This window comes from Vanessa cardui, chromosome 6, assembly GCF_905220365.1.
Source record: "Vanessa cardui chromosome 6, ilVanCard2.1, whole genome shotgun sequence".
NCBI lineage: Eukaryota > Metazoa > Arthropoda > Insecta > Lepidoptera > Nymphalidae > Vanessa > Vanessa cardui.
This window is the reverse complement of record NC_061128.1, coordinates 10,158,318-10,174,600: the sequence shown is the minus strand read 5'-3', so window position 1 is coordinate 10,174,600 and position 16,283 is coordinate 10,158,318. Positions and strand designations below refer to the sequence as shown.

Genomic DNA, 16,283 nt, shown 5'->3' with positions numbered 1-16,283 from the left:
ATTCATCTTGTGCTCGACGGTGAAGGAAAACATCGTCAGGAAACCTGCATGTGTCCAATTTCATCGAAATTCTTCATACTTTTACTTTACTTTACACTAACTTGACATAATTATTAACTCTAATACCAATAAAATTAAGACTATATCAATAATAAGGCCTACATTATAGTTAAATATTGAATCCGCAAAAAAAATAAACATCGTTAGTTCAATAACAAGCTTCTAGAACATAAATAAAATTTTCATGCAAACGATAATTGAGAAGCTCCTTTTATGAAGTCGATTGGAAAAGGAACTCGACAATTAAAAAGAATAATAATATATTAATTAATTTATTAACATAAGAATTAATAAAGTAAAATGCTTGGAGGTGTTATACTTTTGATAAAAAATAATTAATATTAAAAATAAAAAAAATAAACATATGACAATGAACGACCAGATTATTCACGAATAAACGAAAAAACAAATATTGCGTATTATATTTTTTTGTAGTTATTAATAATTAAATTCAATTTTTTTATGTTAATAATTATAATAAAAAAGAATATTCCGACACGTTTACATTGGATACATAAAATATGATAATTCGGATATTACGAAACATTTTCGAGTTACAACATTAATATAATATAAGTTACGAAAAACTTTATCAAATATATCACTTCGATACTAATTAATCAGATATAAAGCCTTACATGTATAATTATGTGATTGAATGATTATAGTGATGTCCTCCAGACCGATTTCGCCCAAAGCGGCCATTCTCAAGGGCGTCTGACCTACTGCGCAAGACATAACGCACAAGTGTGTGCAAACCAGTGCACTATCAGCTCAATACTCTGCGATAAATCGGAAAATCCATCACCAAGAAGGTAATAAGCGTTATACCAATAGCTTACTGAAGGGCAAAATGTCTCTTCCTTAAAAAAAAAAAAACAATCATTTTTAATGTATCGACTATGAAATCACCGTCCTGTAAAGCTAGCCTCTAGTCTAACATAGCCGAAAACGAATTGCGAATACTCACCCAAGGTCTACCAGTTTAAATTCACAAGGAAACAAAAATGTTTGCCCAATATTTAAAGGTTTCAATCTCAGAATCTAGCATTGATAACATTGTCGTATCGGCAATGATTACGAAACTATAATTACATTTACGATCACTGTACGTGAGAATCACTCGCAATCGAGATCTTTAAGCCTTTATCGCGTGTAGGTTGTTTATTATAGCAGCGCGCGCGCATTGCGGCTCATTTCGTATTGGAGAACGCCGTGCGCGCCTGGCTCGCAGCCACCAACCAGGAACCCCTTTGAATGAGGTTCCAAATTTAAATTTTCGTACGAAAACATTGTACATCAGTGGCTTGATATATTTTCGTTGTGCTAATTTTTTTTAAATTTAATAATTGTGTTTAGTGTAAGAACTTTTTGTGGAATTATTTGAAAATGAATGGTAAGTATTTGCCTTATGAATTATAATGGATTATTATTAGCAATTAAAGATGAAAAGCATTTGAATTTAAAAAAGGCAAAAAGTAAGATAATATTTCTCTAAGCCTTGACTTAATTGTCAAAGGACTAGAAATAGTAATTATTATTTATTTAGAATTTTAAAAGAAATCATCGGTAACTTTTGGTAAAAAAATGACTACCTCTTCCTTATTATTATTAAATTTATCAAATTTCCAAGTTGCCAAAATAAACCCCCAATAAAATAAAATAAATAATTACATTTTTCCCTGAAAATAGAAATATAATGATTATAGTAATAATAACTATTATAAAAAATTGAAAAAATACAAATTGTAAGTGAAGGTAGTTCACGTAGGTACCATTAATTAATATTTGTAAACACGTAACCCATGTGACGCTATCACAAATGGTCAATGAATAGGCAATTGTAGCTGTCACAATATAATATTAAATAAATATGCACCCAATAAGTAATAGATAAACAAAGTGTGACTTCAAAATTGTAAGCATTGCATCTATAAATATAGTTAATTAAAAAAAAGCATTTTAAGGTATTCATTTAAATTGCACTCCAAATTTGACACACTATTAATAATGTATGTTATAATCTTTGATTTTGCGTAATAATAAACAATTATTTTTACAAAGTATCATATGAGAATTATATAAAGTTAATTGATCATTCCAAGAGTTACGGTATTTATAGTAATGATGCATCGTTTATACACATAAAAAATACACTTACAAATAAATATGTTTAAATTTGTATAAATAGCATTTTTTTTAATATTAATAGTATTTAAATTTCGAACCCAATTGTAGCTTTGTTCTCGTAAAAGGACATTTGAAACCGGACTTGACATTTGAGAAATTGCGTACAATATATCTCCTATGAATCGTATATTTATTTATGTTTATTTTCTTATACGAAATCTTGTTATTTTCCTATAACGATCTTAGTGCGGTTGAAAGGATGTAAAGGGCCTTTATTTTCCATAATGCGTCATTATAATTGTGCATGTTATTATGACGCAACATGTAATTATGCTAGAATATCTATTTAATTGTATGTATCGTTAACACATTTATGAAAATGTAAACAAATACGAAAATAATAAAACTTTAATGAGATCGAAGATTAACAACGGAAAAATTATTTAATTGATTTATTTATCTTTTAAATATGAGAGTATATTTTTAATAACATGTGTTTAATATCTCTAAATGTTTGTTTCATTATTTCTATAGATATTTGTATAAACACGCATAAAGTCATCAGTGAGCTAGTAGGGATGACAATGTATTCCAAATTGCATTATGTTCGGAATAAAATCCTTTTTTTTCTATGTGCCTTTATTTTTAATGAATGTTTCATGTTCAAGTATCAAGTATTTCTGAAAGATGAATCATAAAGAAAAAATTTATTCAGGCCTTTTAAGAAAAGAATATCCACAAAACAATAATTACGTAAAATGTATGTATAGTTCATATTTTTTATAATAATATAATTTTATTGATTGTTTTACTATCCGTACATATTTCTTGTATTATGTCACTTTGTCTACCTACGGATGGCCAAATATTAAGTCGTTGTCAGTGACACAGACATTGGTACCGTTTTAAATTTTCACCATTTCTTTCATAAAGAAAACTCGACTAATGGAACTGAGAACTGGGAACTGAGCTCAGTTACGTCCCTTGTACTTACAGTAATTGTCTTGTATTATAACACGTTTTAGAATGGAATATTGGAAAAACACGTAGAACGAGCATTGCGATATTAATTTACGAAGATAATGCAAAAGGCTATAAGTCTGTAATTACTAAAACAAACAATGCAAACTGCGAACTATGAACATGTGTTATAGTAGCCGTGTATGATTGCGGGTTCAAACCCAGGCAAGCACCACCGAATACTCGTATGCTTAATTGGTGTTTATAATTCATCTCGTCCTCGGCGGTGAAGGAAAACATCATGAGAAACCTGCATGTGTCTAATTTCATAGAAATTCTGCCACACGTGTATACCACCAACCGGCAATGGAACAGCATGGTGGAATATGTTCCAAACCTTCTCTTCAAAGGGAGGGTAGGCCTTAGCCCAGCAGTCGGAAATTTACAGGCTGTTGGTGTTGTTCTGTAATGAATGGGGTTTCCGTACACCCATACTATCGGCCTTGTTAAATCAATTTAGTTGCATAAAGTTTCAAATACTATACATAAAAAATACATGTTCTATACAATTAGTACTCGTTAATCGCAGTGGAAGGTTGCGGGTTTAAACCTGACAAAGTACTATTGCATTTTAGCTTTAATTGGTTATAATCGTGATGATGAATATATCGTGATCCAAACCTTTTCCTCAATAAGATAATGAGGACTAATAGCAGCACCGCGTTACCTCAAAATATACTTTATTCAAGTAGGCTTTTACAAGCACATTTAAATTGTCATTTACAAGTATAACTTTATTATATTAAGTGACTATTATATTGCTAAAGCATTCATTCGGTTGTGAATAAAACGACGTAGAGTTGTTCTGCATACGCCTGCGAATATCTCTGGGTCAAAACATAAGACTTTTTCTTCGTATATTTCATTATTAAACATTTATGTACGCTACTATTCTACCCTTACAAAACCGTGTTGGGTAGCTAGTTATAAATAAAATTGTTAAAACATATATTCGCTTAACTTAAACAAAGAAAAAGATATAATTTCTTTAAGAAATTCTGTGTCCAATATAGACTAACCTTCGATTTTTGTTGAGTGGGGACAAAATCTCCGAATATCAATTTATCAACCGGTTTTGAACGGTCAGTGTTATTGGTTGCGGATTACCGAAACCTTTCATAACTTGTTAACGTACAACAATATATTTATAATAAGTCACAATACAACCTTGTGCTTATGCAAAATAAGTTTGTATCGTATCATCGATTAAGACTTAGAGAATCGCAGTCTAGGATATCAGTAACAATATTCCTACGTATCAAAAGATAAAGACCTCCATAATTTCTTTTTTTTTTAAAATGGTAAACATGTAATACCTATGTATTTTTACAAACTTTATTTGATATTTTTTTCATGTAGCATATAGGTAAATATACTGCAATAAATACAGAAGACCAATAACACAATAACCTACAGATATTTGTATAGTGAAAATATATATCAAAATAGGTTTAATTGAATCTATTAAAACACTTTTTAATCAGTCATTATGTATTTAAAATTAACCGTTATTCTGTAGTCTTAATGCGAGACACTATTTTAGTAACAGTAATAATTCTTTAAAACATTTATATACATTAAAAATAACCTAAAAATTTGACTTACCATAGAATTTGGACCCTTTATTATACAAAATGTTATATAATGATAACGTAGGTACTTGGTTCTTCGAACGCTACTTTAACACCTTAGCGCTTTCTTATATAAAATAAATATTTAATCTGCAAAAGTGTTACCTTTTAAAAAAATTGTAAGATTTGTTTCGTAGTATAATATAACAAGTTTATATGAAAATTTTATAGAAAAAGTTCAATAGCAAAATTACAAAAACCTCTCTTTGAAGTGAGTCATTAAACCGTCATCAATTTCTAAACAATTTCGTTTTATTTGTAAGTTTTGTTAACCACATGTGGTGACATTGACATTAATTTTAAGTATCTATCAAAATATTGGAATGCGACCTTGAGCAAAATGAGACCATCGGCCTATGGACTTTCTTAACGACCGAAACGATGATGACACGGAATATATTAACGTTTAATAACAGTAAGAACCCACTTCGAATCTCACTCGTCATATATTGACAACCGACTTACGCCATTTTGATAATTGTCACTACAAATTATCTGTCTGTATGTTCGCATTAAATTCCTGAACTACTAAACGGATTTTCATGCGGTTTTCATTAATAGACAGAGGGATTTATAAGGAAGGTTTAATTTCATAATTTATTAAAGTTGTTGTGTAAATTAGTAGAAATAGAACGACAATTGTTAAACATATCGGGAAAAAGCAACAAAAAATATATAAATAAAAGGTACAAATATTAATAAAAAGTTGGTACCTGGCCACTAGCATCCTATATAGTGCATGATTATTACAAACTCTTGTTCTGCGATGAGATTCGAGGTGAGTTTCTTGTTACAGAATAGCTTAGCATTGTAGTATTATTACGGATAACGACGGTCACTAACTTTTAACAGTAAAACATTGTCTTTAAATTTTATTACATATTTTTTAAATGCCCGTCTTTATTCGAATTTCAAAATTATCATTGTATTTATTTATTCTTTTACCGAGAGTGTTGTAAGACAGATGACGAAACTTATTGGTTTTTTTGAATGGTTGAGCTGGTTGGGTATTAGTCACTCCAAAATTCTTCTATGTGTGTGTAAGTGTAGTAACAGGCATAAGCCACACACAACTTAATACTCATGATTGCATTACATTAATCAACAATCACCATTGCGCTGCCTATGGGCTGCGTATTTACCACTTATTAGACGACCAGCGTTCTTATTTAAAAAAAATATATTTCAGTAGTTTTATAGCCATAAAATTCCTACTGATATGGCTGGCCCAAGTAACAAATTTTAATTTTAATATGACGCATAGATAGACATCGTCATATATAAATACAAAAATATACTAATATTTATTTTATTATTCAGTACCATAACAGCGTAACGATCAACGCAATTGCGTTTAAAATAATTGTTTATTGAAACATTCGACTCGACGGGTTACCTTTACGCAATTTTTATAAATACGTTTGACATTTCGCAAAGAGGTAGTCAAACTTTTTGAGTACCACTCATCCAAATATAGGACTGAATGATTTGGCATTGGACTGTTTTAAAAAAAAAAACCATGGTTACTTACCATTGTAATTTGAAAAGGCTTGAATGCTATTGTGTTATTTAGTTATATCCATATTAATTTCGATTTGTTATCACAAATATACTCGTACATCACAATATTATTAAACCAAATTTTACTGTTATAGCCTAAGTTACTCCTTATTAGATCAGCTATCCAGAAGTTCCATAGATTAGCCAAAACAATCAGGCAGACAGACTAAAATTGAAAAAAGTATAATTTGGTATATTTACCGTGTACACATGCATATGCATTTTGTATAAAGCGGTTATTTTAATATTATAAACAAATAGTCCGATTACATTATGTATAGAAAAACCCTGCAGCCGCTTCTGCCTGTATGTCTATCAATATCACTCAAAAACTGCTAGAAGGTTTTCGTAAATAAATAGAGTAATTTATGAAGTTGGTTTAGGTGTATATTTCATAGTTAATTAGTGTAAAATAGCTGAAATGTAACTGACTATGATCGTTGGGCGTTCATCATGCCGATTGGAAGCTTCCCTGTTGACTTGCAATTATTATATCAAAGTTATTTACCGATGTAAACGTTCTATATAGACCCGTATTATCCCCAAAACCTCGTAACCTCGGTAGAAAATCTAAAGCTTATAATATTGATTAACAAGGGCAATTCTTTTTTTAATAGCGGTATGCGTTATTCTAATCGATTGAGGGAGGTATTTACGGGAAAATTTCACCAAAATATTATGATCGATTTTATAAAATGTCTGAATCAAAGGTATGAAATCTTTCAATGAATCATATGACGCAATGAGGTTATATAATGTATGTGCATGCACTTTGCTGTTTTTGTCATACCATCCAAATCAAACACTTATCTTAAAAGCGTACAGAACAAATAGTATGTCTATTATCGTTAATTAATTATGTCTCTCAACTACGCTGTAATTTCTGCGTTTAATAATATATATAAAACATGCTTATTTAAATATTCATATCAAATTACAAGTCAGTGGATTTAAAAGTAAGAATCGTTAGTAATAGGCTCTTATAAATCGGCGTAAGCTTTTATAACAGGGCTCTTGAAATTTTTCATATCTTATATTTTAAACGCTTTGTTAGAATTTTGAATAATGACAATATTTAAATTTTATTCTCGGTTTGATAGCTTATGCGTATCTATAAGGACAGCGTTTTTGACTGGGAGCCGATTACACCAGCCTATTTATGGCACTTCTGGGAAACCATTAATTTGTGCAAATCATTACATAGTATAAAACAAAGTCGCTTTCTCTGTACCTATATCCCTATGTATCGTTAAATCTTTAAAACTACGCAACGGATTTTGATGCGGCCTTTTTAATAAATAGGGTAATTAGAGATGAAGATTTTTGTATATAATACATGGACCATATAGTAAAGTAACACTGATAATTTTAGAAGTTAATAATGTAATGTTGTGTCGTAAATAAACAAATTCTGTAGTATATTTAGTATAAGTTTTGCACCCGGGAGAAGCCGGGGCGGGTCGTTATCCAATAAATAAAACAAAATCGTTTCGCAAAATATTAAACAGATTTTATTAAAAAAATACAGATATATGACAGACGCGCTCGCAAAACTTAGCCTAAAAATAAACCAGAACTCGTTTATTAATTTTAAATGTTATTGGAATGTATGAGCAGCTTAAACTATGATACGATATGTTAATAAGTTCTTTGGAAGGATTTCGATTTTAATCACATAACATGATTTAACCCCGCGATAACAGCACTATTAATAATATAATAACAAAAATGGGGTCAACGTTCTCTGCGATTTAATATAAACGTTTTACATAACAATAAAACGATTATTATGTGCCGAAAGAAAACACAGCATCGCATTATGAAGAAGCAGTGCCTACTCACCTTTATATTTTACTTACGCTTGTGTGTTTTAAGCCGAATAATATTCGTCCTTTGCCTTATTTGTTTGCTCTGTCACCGCAAGGCGGGAACCGGTCTGTCAAAGTCATTGGAGTATTCACCAGGAAGAACCTTCCTGCGATGCTGTGTTTTCTTTCGGCACATAATAATCGTTTTATTGTTATGTAAAACGTTTATATTATGTGCCTTGTGGAAAACACAGCATCGCATTATGAAGACGACGTGTTTGATATCTGCTGGTGACAAACAAACACACGCAATGTTGAATTAGACCTAGAATAATAAATGCCTTAAAGGTTATATGTTTCGAACATAAGAGCAAAAAATAACTAATGAAACCTTAAATCAGTCTTAGTATTTTTATTACTTAAGAAAATTAACTCTTACAAATTAGCATTTGCTATCCTCATGCAAATAATTTAACTTATTCAACTTTAATACCTTCTGCATACATCATTAGGAACAAAAAACCAAATTCAGTCAATTTCTATTAACCTGCATCTGCAAGATTACTTAAAACAAACAAATAGAATTAGAATAGTCTAATATTAATAAATTATATAAATCAATTAAAAATAAGAAACAAACAATAAAATTTGACATACTGGCCCCTGGGGCAGAGTTCAACTATATATATTATAGCACAAGGCTTAATAAACCTACTTGAGATCATATTAATCACAATAGAGTCATCACACTAAATAGCTTTAAAATTATCAAATAAATTATAATCACGCTCGCGTCCCTGTGTATCAATCTCTCGGCAATAATGATTTCTTAGAGTATTCATAGATTTCCAGTTACCTCTTTCTAGAATTTCTTCTACAGGTCTATTCTCTAGCCAAGCCAAAGAGGCTACTGCTGATCGACATGAACCAGGTGCGGCATCAATTCCTGCATCCTTTAATACAGACCGCACCCATCCTCCTATTAAAGTCTTAGAAGCTGGCTTTGGTGTACCTCTGATTGTTATGAAAAGATGCTTTATATCTTCTGTCCGCCTACTTTCAGACACTTGGATCAAAAGACGAATCCATCGAACTGGACATACATTACTGTCTTCATTTGGTAGAAGCCTCCAACCAGATTGGCGCCTAGATCCGTTATCAGTCTTAGATCCAAATACTGGCCAAAAACAAATGTCTTGACCGTCATCAGCAAAATGTTCTTTTGATATTCTTAATAAGGTTAAATCGTGTAGCCTACGTCCTGATGTTAAAAGTAAAATTGTTGCAGTCCTTCTTGCTATTTCGAATAACGAGCTATCCTTGGGGTTTTCTCTTAGCCACTCTATTACTCGTCTAGCATCCCAAATCGGTGGTTTAAATGATGGTGGTTTAGAATTGTTGATAGCTCTTAAAACCTGCTTTACCATAAAATTAGAGGATATCTCACTATTTTGTCCACAGAATGTGGCCACTGCCGATTTATGAACCAACATCGTGCCATAAGATAAGCCTTCTTTTAGGAAAGTGTCAGCAAGAAATTGAGCTACCTCTTCTGGCCTGGGCGATTTCGGATCTGACCCTCTAACGCTACACCAAGTTATCCATCGCTTAATGGCTGGTTCATATGTCTCAAGAGTGGAACGTCGCCAACTCTTCTTGAGAAGGTCTTTTTCGGCCTGCGACCATGTGGCTATCTTGTCCGACCACCCCCAATTTTCCAAACCTTTAGAGTTAGCTGGTCTATCTGCGGAGGTGGACGTCCTGTTGTCAGGTCCACTAGCACTCTGTGCAAGTTGGGCACTATCATGGGCTCGTCCAGGGCTCGAAGCTGGAGATCTGCTTTCCAAAAGGGTTGACTCCAATCTGGAGCCACGAGTAGGTATGTGCCTCTCGCCCTGTTCAGATGACAAAGAACTTTTGGTATTAGATTTGGTGGAGGAAATATCCACCCCAACCGGTAATTCCAGTCTCTTGAAAACGCGTCTACGAATATTGCGGAACAGTCTCGTGAATCGAGGGTTACGTAGTCTGGTACAACTGCCGATCTTCTTGATGCAAAAATGTCTATGTCTGGCCTGCCCCAACGCCTGAAGATCTCCTGGGTAGCTAGAGGTAGTAGGTGCCACTCGGGTACTGGGCGTTTCCTTGACAGCCTGTCTGCTATGCTGTTGTACCTGCCTGGGAGATACTGTGCCGACAGAATAATGTTCCATTTGTCTAGAAGTGTCAAGAGCTGAAATGTCAGAGACAGTAGTCCTATCGAGTGAGTGCCTCCCTCTTTGCGAATGTACGCAATTATTGTTCTGTTGTCCGTCTGTAGCAACACGTGAGAGTTTCTGAGACTCCTCGTCTGAGCTCTTACTGCAGACAATACTGCGAACATCTCTTTTTTGTTGCAATGCCATAATTTCTGCTGAGGTGCCCAAGATCCTGACATTGTTATCTTGTCCAACACTGCACCCCAACCGATGTCTGAAGCGTCGGTGGTCAGAAAATGAGATACTCCTATCGGGTGGATAGGGGTTGTTAGGCTCACGGCTCCGTGCCACCAGCGTAGATCTAACAATACCCTCCGCGGGATGATCATCTTTACTTTTGGCAGATTGCGAGGAAACTGTCGTAAGAAAATCTGGAGGTACCGACAGTGGAGTCGGCCTCTTGGTATCACGAAACATGCAAAATTCAACTGCCCTAGGAGGCACTGTAGTTCTCGAAGATTGCAACATTGCTTGGTTAACATACTTGTTATGGCAGTAGAAATTGACATCTTTTTCTTGGCTGGAAGTGACATGATATTTTGTTCTGTATCCCAATTGATCCCTAGAAAGTCTAGCGACCTCACTGGAGTTAGAGCTGATTTTGAGTAATTGATTTTCCATCCTAGGGACTCCAAAAGCTCCACAGCCTCCGCGGCCTGTGATGCCAATTTGGAGGGATTCTGGTGTACCACGAGAAAATCGTCGAGGTAAACCAGAATCCGCATCCCTCTCTTGCGTAGAGTCTCCGCGACCCAGCAAGTGACTGCTGAAAAAAGCCTTGGAGCTGATGAGAGACCGAAAGGCAGCGAGGTCATCTGAAGGATTTCCTGCTTGTAAAATAGGCGCAGAAATGGTCTGTGGGAGGCAGTTATAGGTAGATGGAAGTAAGCCTGGGATATGTCTGCTTTTATCAACCAGTCGCCTGGTTGAAGAAATTCTGGTACGGTTGCGTGGCTGATAAGTTGAAAATGTTTTGTTTTCACAAACTTGTTCAGCTCGCGAAGGTCGAAAATGGGTCTGAAGCCACCATCGCTCTTCTTTACTAGAAATATCCGGGAGAAGAAACCGGGAGTCAAAGAAGCTGGTTTTTCTAATATTCCCAGGCTCTTCAACTCCTCGATTTGCAAGGTCATCTGCGCAGATGGTCTTGTAGCATAATTCCTTGCTACTGCTGGTGAGGGGAACAACAGTGGGGGTCTTTGAACAAAGGGTATCCGAGACCCTGATATAACTTTCAGGATAAAAGGTGTTGCTCCGAGCTCCTCCCACCTTTCCCTGAAATTTTTTAACTGGCCCCCTCTGAACCCCTGTTTGGCGTCACTGTCTTGACTGGTCAAAGGTACGAAAGGAAGATTTTTTACCTCTCCCTTTACCCTTGCCTCTGGCTTTAAAGTCACTACCTTGAAAATTTGAGTTCCTCCGAGGAGCCTCATATTTGGGTTTCTTTGGGGCTGAGCTAGGAAATGTGTTTGGGGCTGAGTTAGAAGGAAATTTCCTTTTATATGTGGTTACTGAATTTTTTTCTGTTAATGTAAGTGAACTTAACCAATGCTGTGGACCACCAAAATTTTGAATTAAAGTATTTAATTTAATTTGATCAAATAAATAGGATTCTGAAGGGGGAATATTTCTAAGTGCCAACTGTATGCACTTGTTAGGAATTTCCTTAATTAATCTCTCCCTTCTAGTCTCAATAGACTCAGCCCGCTTACCACAAACAACTTGTAAAATGTTTTCTGAATTCTTAAAAAATGAGGTGCCTTGACCTACTGCTGAGGTAATCTTTTCAAGGAGGGTTGACGCTTTTAACTCCTCCGGAGAGCTAAAAGCCCAGTCAACTACAGACTGTAAACCACTCCGAAGTAACTCATTACTTTCAAAAATCGCATTTGACAATGCAGCCATAACATTCTCCGTACCGGCTAGGTAGTCTTTTGATTTACTGAGGTGGCACAACTCGTCGTTTATTGCTAGGTCAGTGAAGCCCGGAGTGGCAGCAAATGATTGCAACGTTTTAGAGTACCTAACGTTACGCCAGGTAGGTAAACCAAAATGTTGGAGCGACTTTATTTTAACAACCCTCTCCGGAAGAGCTGGCTTTACTAATTTAGATGCATCTATATCAACTGCAATCTGGCCTAAATTAAGGAGTGTCTCCTTCTCTTGAGGAAGAACTAAAAAGGGATCGTTTACAATCTGATTATCTAAACTCTTTGAAATAACAGGTTGATTATTTTGCGAGCCGCCGAGACTTTGCATATAAATATTGGATAAGAATCCTACCTGGTTAATGAGAGCCTCTAAGCGAGGGTCTTCTTTTGCACTTCTCCTTTTAAATGACGGTCTTTCACTCTCCGTTACAGAAGATTCTGATGATGAATCAGAGTCAGAAGCGTCTTCGTTAGATATTAATACGTCCGGATTGTTTTCCTTATCGTTTGGAACGAAATTCTCGTTAGTATTCATTTTAATTCTTATTAAAACTATTATAATTAAAAAACACAAACAATTAGGCGGCGAGTAACACACGCAATGACTTTGACAGACCGGTTCCCGCCTTGCGGTGACAGAGCAAACAAATAAGGCAAAGGACGAATATTATTCGGCTTAAAACACACAAGCGTAAGTAAAATATAAAGGTGAGTAGGCACTGCTTCTTCATAATGCGATGCTGTGTTTTCCACAAGGCACATAATAAGTAATATTGTCTTCAAATAAATAAAAATAAAGCTCCCTCTTAATAGATGCTTTACCCAGCTTTAGTAAATTCATAGACTATTAATTACCCATTGACCATAAAATTATAAACCTTTTTTGTTCCGGATTTACAGAAATAATTTTATGTATTGTATATAAAAAATATATGAGTTAATGTAAGTTTTATTTTATATATTATTTGATAATGATTTAAAAATTATAATAATTATAAATGTACAATTTAAATAATGTGTAACAATCATCAATTATTTTATTAAGTTGAAAATATTATTTCCTGTTTTATTAGGTCAAGTTACGATGGATTGTTGAATTAAAGATTCTAAAAGGTCGGGAACAACAATCATTACAAAAAAAATAATTATCGTATAAGTATGTAAATCTCCATATATAAAATAACAAGTCCTGACTGACTAATTTATCATCGCCAAGCGTTACCTATTAAAGTTAGGGCCTTGAAATTGCACCCTCATCATCTCGGCTCTCAAAAAAAGTCCGTTAAGTTATTTATAACCATATTTCATGCGAGCAATATCGCGGGCAACAGCTAGTAATATCATCATTCATAAGTTATAAAACCTTTACAAACATTGTTGAATAATTAATCTAAGTATTAATTTTTTTACGAGCTACTCTCTACTAGTATATACTTAGTACTGTTGTATTAAGATTTGAAGGGTGATTGTCCAACGAAAAAAAGTGATTGGCAATGCTGACCGTCAATTAGTTAGTGTGTGTAAACACATTCATCGCACATTCAAAATACCCTAATTATGGAACCCATTAGGTTGTTATGAAAGGATAAATAAACCCAGATATGCATATTTATTTTATTTTACTTCAATTACCCAATTACACAGACTTGGTAAATCTTTTGTGGGACAATGTATATGCTTTTACAATAGGATCCCTAACGACGTTCAAAAATGTCCAATTATATAATTTAAACGAATCGTTAAAAAGTGATTGTGTGCTAAAAAATGTTACAAAACTAATGAGCTCCTAGTTGATTGCACTCTAGATTATATCTGCCGAGCAATCTTTAACAAGAGATTGTAAAGTATGACATTAAAAAAATACAGTTTCTTTCGGTAGTTCTTCTCAGATTCTATGTAATTTCCGAACTGATAGTAGACCTTTTTAACTATCAAGAAGCAAGCGCAAAGCTTCTATCTATAATATAATAAAATTGGAGTGTCTGTTTGTAATATTAAAATAGCCCTTATTATACAATGCAAATGTATGTATACACGGTACACAAACCAAAATAACATTTTTGTCTGTCTGTTTGTTCCCGCTCATCTCTGGAAAGGCTGGACCGATTTTGATGGGACTTTCACTGGCAGATAACTGATATAATAAGGAGTAACTTAGACTATAATGTTTTTTGTTAAATTCAACCGCTTACAAGGTCGGGTCACAACTAATATTGAATAAAGATTATTGATTTTGATTTCGATTCACATAAACTTCCGGGTGCGAACTTAGATTAAATGAGGTTACCGTATTTGATATATAACTAACTAAATATTATATTGCGATTTTTTTAAGCGATAATTTATGTTCTAAATTTGAATTCATGATTTCGGCAATCCAAGATTATCGGTTTCAAAAGACTACATTAAATATGTCGGCGACATTGCTCTTAATATTTTAAAGACAACTTTTTTATACCTAATGATCCTGATTTTTAAATGAGATTCGAAACGTATTCCACCGCTTCGCTGAATCGGAAGTCGGAACATATTTAGAATACCTTTATGAAGAATATTCGAAGGTGAATCGAAATAGAATCGTTAACATATCTTAATCTTAATATCGTAGAACTGGCTTTCTGATCTTTTCTGAAAGTAAAATTCTTTCAATTTTATATAAGTTAGGATATAAGTTTTTAAGTGCAATAGTTTTATATTATAAATAATGATATATTAATCGAGAACTGTTAGTAGAGCATAAAATAGCCAAGCTATTAGAAAATACAGTGGCTTACTTAAATCTAAGGCCTGTTTTACGTATTCATACTAAGTTTAACTACGTTATGCTATTCTAGAAATTGTTCTACTGGAGAGCTATACAGCGTCGAATAACATAGAATAATAAAGTGGATATTGGTTTCATCATAAACGGTCAAGGTTAAAATTGACTAATCTCAAACAAATAAAAATAGCGACGTTTATTTTCACATATAAGATATACAGACCGTTCACGATTAATTATACGCGTTGTTAAATAAAAGTCATTTTTAAAAACATAAATCTTCCCCCGTTGAAATCGTCCACGATAACCTTCCACTTATAAATTTAATATTTAAAATTATTCGCATATTTATTTTATTAATTAATAACTTTCGTAACCGACCTTAGTTTTTTTTTACACGCAATTTCGATGATAAAATACAGACCAGTCGACCCTGGACGATGAGGAACTTGGAGAAAGTTAAGAGTTAAATGTCAAACTGTATCAATTCTGTTTCCTGAACCTTTGAAGGGCGAGGCCACTTTTTAATTGTTCACCTAATATGGTATATATCGCACAACTTGAAGTTAAAATGTTCCCACTTCAAATACAAATCTTGCAATTCCATAAATTTACTCGGGCATCGTGCAAGCCCGTCTGGGTAGGTACCACCCACTCATCAGTTACTCTACCGCCAAATAACAGTACTCAGTATTGTTGTGTTCCGGTTTGAAGGGTAAGTGAGCCAGTGTAACTACAGGCACAAGGGATGTCCCTTGTGCTCTTAGTTCCCAATCATCATATACAATCATAGTACAAAATCATCTTAGTTCCCTAGGTTGGTGGCACATTGACGATGTAAGGAATAGTTAATATTTCTTTCAGCCTCATTGTCTATGGGTGATGGTGACCACTTACCATCATGTGGCCCATATGCTCGTCCGCCAACCTATACCATAAAAAATGCAAGTTATTCCCTTAAAGTTTCAAAATATCCTGACTTACCGAAAACATTTATAATGAATTCTTTATGTTTAGAATCTAGTGTTGACTGAACAGGATTACAGCAGCAAAGAATCTGACAGAGGATGAAGTTGTCGTAACAGATTAAAAATCTACTACAAGTAATTAATGTAACAGAGGTA

General features: G+C 33.8%; 1 protein-coding gene across 1 annotated transcript in view; it reads left to right on the top strand.

The window, feature by feature from the left end:
* Positions 1 to 1,195: 1,195 nt before the first annotated feature.
* The window catches only part of LOC124530158 (elongation of very long chain fatty acids protein AAEL008004-like), a 48,567-nt gene continuing 33,479 nt past the window's right edge, over positions 1,196 to 16,283 (top strand). The window contains exon 1 of the mRNA XM_047104148.1: positions 1,196 to 1,456. Within this exon, the coding sequence (XP_046960104.1) occupies positions 1,450 to 1,456 (7 nt within the window). The 5' untranslated portion in view covers positions 1,196 to 1,449. The remainder of the gene's footprint in view (positions 1,457 to 16,283) is intronic.